The 2,158-nt window shown below is 64.8% G+C and overlaps 1 protein-coding gene across 1 annotated transcript; it reads left to right on the forward strand.

Annotated features, from left to right (window-relative positions):
- Positions 1 to 503: 503 nt before the first annotated feature.
- Positions 504 to 1,919, forward strand: LOC103759047 (erythroblast NAD(P)(+)--arginine ADP-ribosyltransferase). The gene is made up of 2 exons (XM_008925362.4): positions 504 to 1,440; positions 1,808 to 1,919. Exons 1-2 carry the CDS (start codon positions 663 to 665, stop codon positions 1,891 to 1,893), a joined length of 864 nt encoding a protein of 287 aa, XP_008923610.4. The 5' UTR covers positions 504 to 662; the 3' UTR covers positions 1,894 to 1,919.
- Positions 1,920 to 2,158: the final 239 nt, after the last annotated feature.

Here is a 2,158-nt window from a genome sequence, read left to right on the forward strand (position 1 = left end):
TGAGGTGCTGGTGAGGTGCTGGTGAGGAACAGGCCTTTGTGCAGGCAGGAGGAGGTGAGAGCTGTCCAAGGGCCTTTGAGTTTCACTGCCCGTAATGGGCAGTGGCTGTGAAACTGTGAGGAAGGAATTTTTCACAGTCATGGAATCACAGACTGGTTTGGGTGGGAAGGGACCTTCCTGTGTGTCCCTGTGGCTGGAGGGGCAGCGGCTGCTCCAGGGCCTGTGGGGGGACAGTAAAATTCCCTGGGAGCAGGAAGGAGGGTCTGGAGCCAGGCCCAACCATCCCGGCTATAAAAAGCCGGAGCAGCCCCGTGTCCCCTGTGCAGGAGCTCAGTGGGGGCCGGGAGCAGCACCCAGACCCCACAGCCAGCGCAGGGCACAGGTAACACTTGGGGCCGGGGTCCCGGGGTGACGCCGTGGGGCTGCGGGGGCCGGGGCCGGGGTGCTGGGCACGGGGGGCCCGTGGGACCAGGGTGGGGGTCGGGGCAGTGCTGGGCCGTGCCGGGGGGCTCCTGGCCGGGGGTGCGGCCGGGGGTGTCCCCCTCTGCCCGGGCTGACCCCGCTCCCCCTCCCCACCTCCCCAGTCCCTCCCAGAGGAAGCGGCCGCGGCCCCGCCTGCGTCCTCACAGTGTCTGGGGGTCCCTGCAGAGTCTCTGCCCACCATGGAGCTCCTGCTGTTGGTGCTGCTGGCCACGACTCTGGCCACTGGCGTCCCCCCACGCCGGCCAGACCTTAAGAGTGCCCTCAGGGAGATTGAACTGAGTATGGCCCCCAACTCCTTCGATGACCAGTACTCGCGCTGCCGCATCAAAATGGCGAAGGCGCTGAGGGCGCTCAACCGCACTGAGTTTGCCACCAACAGCGACTACGCTGACGCCTGGCGCAAGGCCACCATCAAATGGCACAGCCGCAAATTTGTGGGGTCCCGGCTGCGGCGGGAACAGGCCATCGCCCTCATGGCCTACTCGATGGAGGAGGGCCTGTACTTGGAGTTCAACAGGGCCGTGCGCAGCGCGGGGCGCTCCCTCCAGGAGTACCTGCGCAACTTCCCCTTCAAGGTGGTGCATTTCCTGCTGACCGAGGCCCTGGATGACCTGCGGGATGAGGAGACCCACCCCCGCTGCCTCGATGTGTACCGGGGTATTGAAGGGATCCGGTTCATCACTGAGCCTGGCAGGACCATCCGCTTTGGCCAGTTCGCCTCCAGCTCCCTGCTGAAAAATGTCAGCGAGCACTACGGCACCGACACCTTCTTCGAGGTGCACACCTGCCACGGCGCCAACATCCGAAACTTCTCCAACTACCCGAACGAGGAGGAAGTCCTCATCCCGCCCTTCGAGACCTTTACTGTCACCAGTGTCACCCAACAAGGGCACAAAACCCACATCGAGCTCCGCTCCCACGGCGTGTACAGCAAATACAACTGCGCGTGGCTCCGAGGTGACATCCCTGGGGTGGGGACACCTGAGCTTGGGTGTGGGGACAGGGCCGGGGTGGCACCAGGGCACCGGCTCTGCTGGGAGAGGGAGGTCTGTAGTGAGTCAGCAGATGGGGGTGGCAGAGCTTTGTGTGCGGCGTTGGACGGCTCCAGCTGCTCTCCTGGCATGGGATGGGACAGGAAGGGATAGGATGGGATGGGATAACACAACATGGCATGGTGTGACATGGCTTAGGATAGCTGGATCTGGCCTGGCACAGGCTGGTTGGACACCCCACAACTCCACTGACCTCCCCTCGGATTCTGCCCACTGTGGGTCCCCCTTTCCCCTGCCCAGCTCCCTCTGACTTTGTTCTCCTGCCCCCGCAGGCAGCAGCATCCACAGGGAACCCCCAAGCCTCACTGGGCTCCTCCTGGCAATGCTGGCCCTGGCAGTGGCCACCGGCACCCCCTGAGCCACGAGGACACCGCTGTCACCTCTGCCACCGTGCCCGGCCAGGACGAGGGCTCAGGAACGGAGCCACCGGTGTCCCCAGGACGGCAGGACGGGCCGGGGGGCACGGGGACCCCCCGCTGCAGGGGGACACTGGACAAGCCCAGGGGAGCCCCCCCTGAGCCATGGCTGGGGGGTTGGGGTGCAGCTGAGTGGGGGCACAGGGGGGATTGGTTTCTCTTGGGGGCGTTTTCCTCCCTTCCAATATTTTAACTTTTCTTTCCAAT

The sequence above is a fragment of the Manacus vitellinus genome, unplaced genomic scaffold, assembly GCF_001715985.3.
Source record: "Manacus vitellinus isolate BGI_N305 unplaced genomic scaffold, ASM171598v3 scaffold_139_pilon, whole genome shotgun sequence".
NCBI classification, from domain to species: Eukaryota; Metazoa; Chordata; class Aves; order Passeriformes; family Pipridae; genus Manacus; species Manacus vitellinus.

Excerpts from the sequence above, each read along its gene's own strand:
- LOC103759047 (XM_008925362.4), top strand. The coding sequence starts at position 663 with ATGGAGCTCCTGCTGTTGGTGCTGCTGGCCACGACTCTGGCCACTGGC. Across the intron at positions 1,441-1,807 it reads CAACTGCGCGTGGCTCCGAG|GCAGCAGCATCCACAGGGAA; the intron begins GTGACATCCCTG and ends CTGCCCCCGCAG.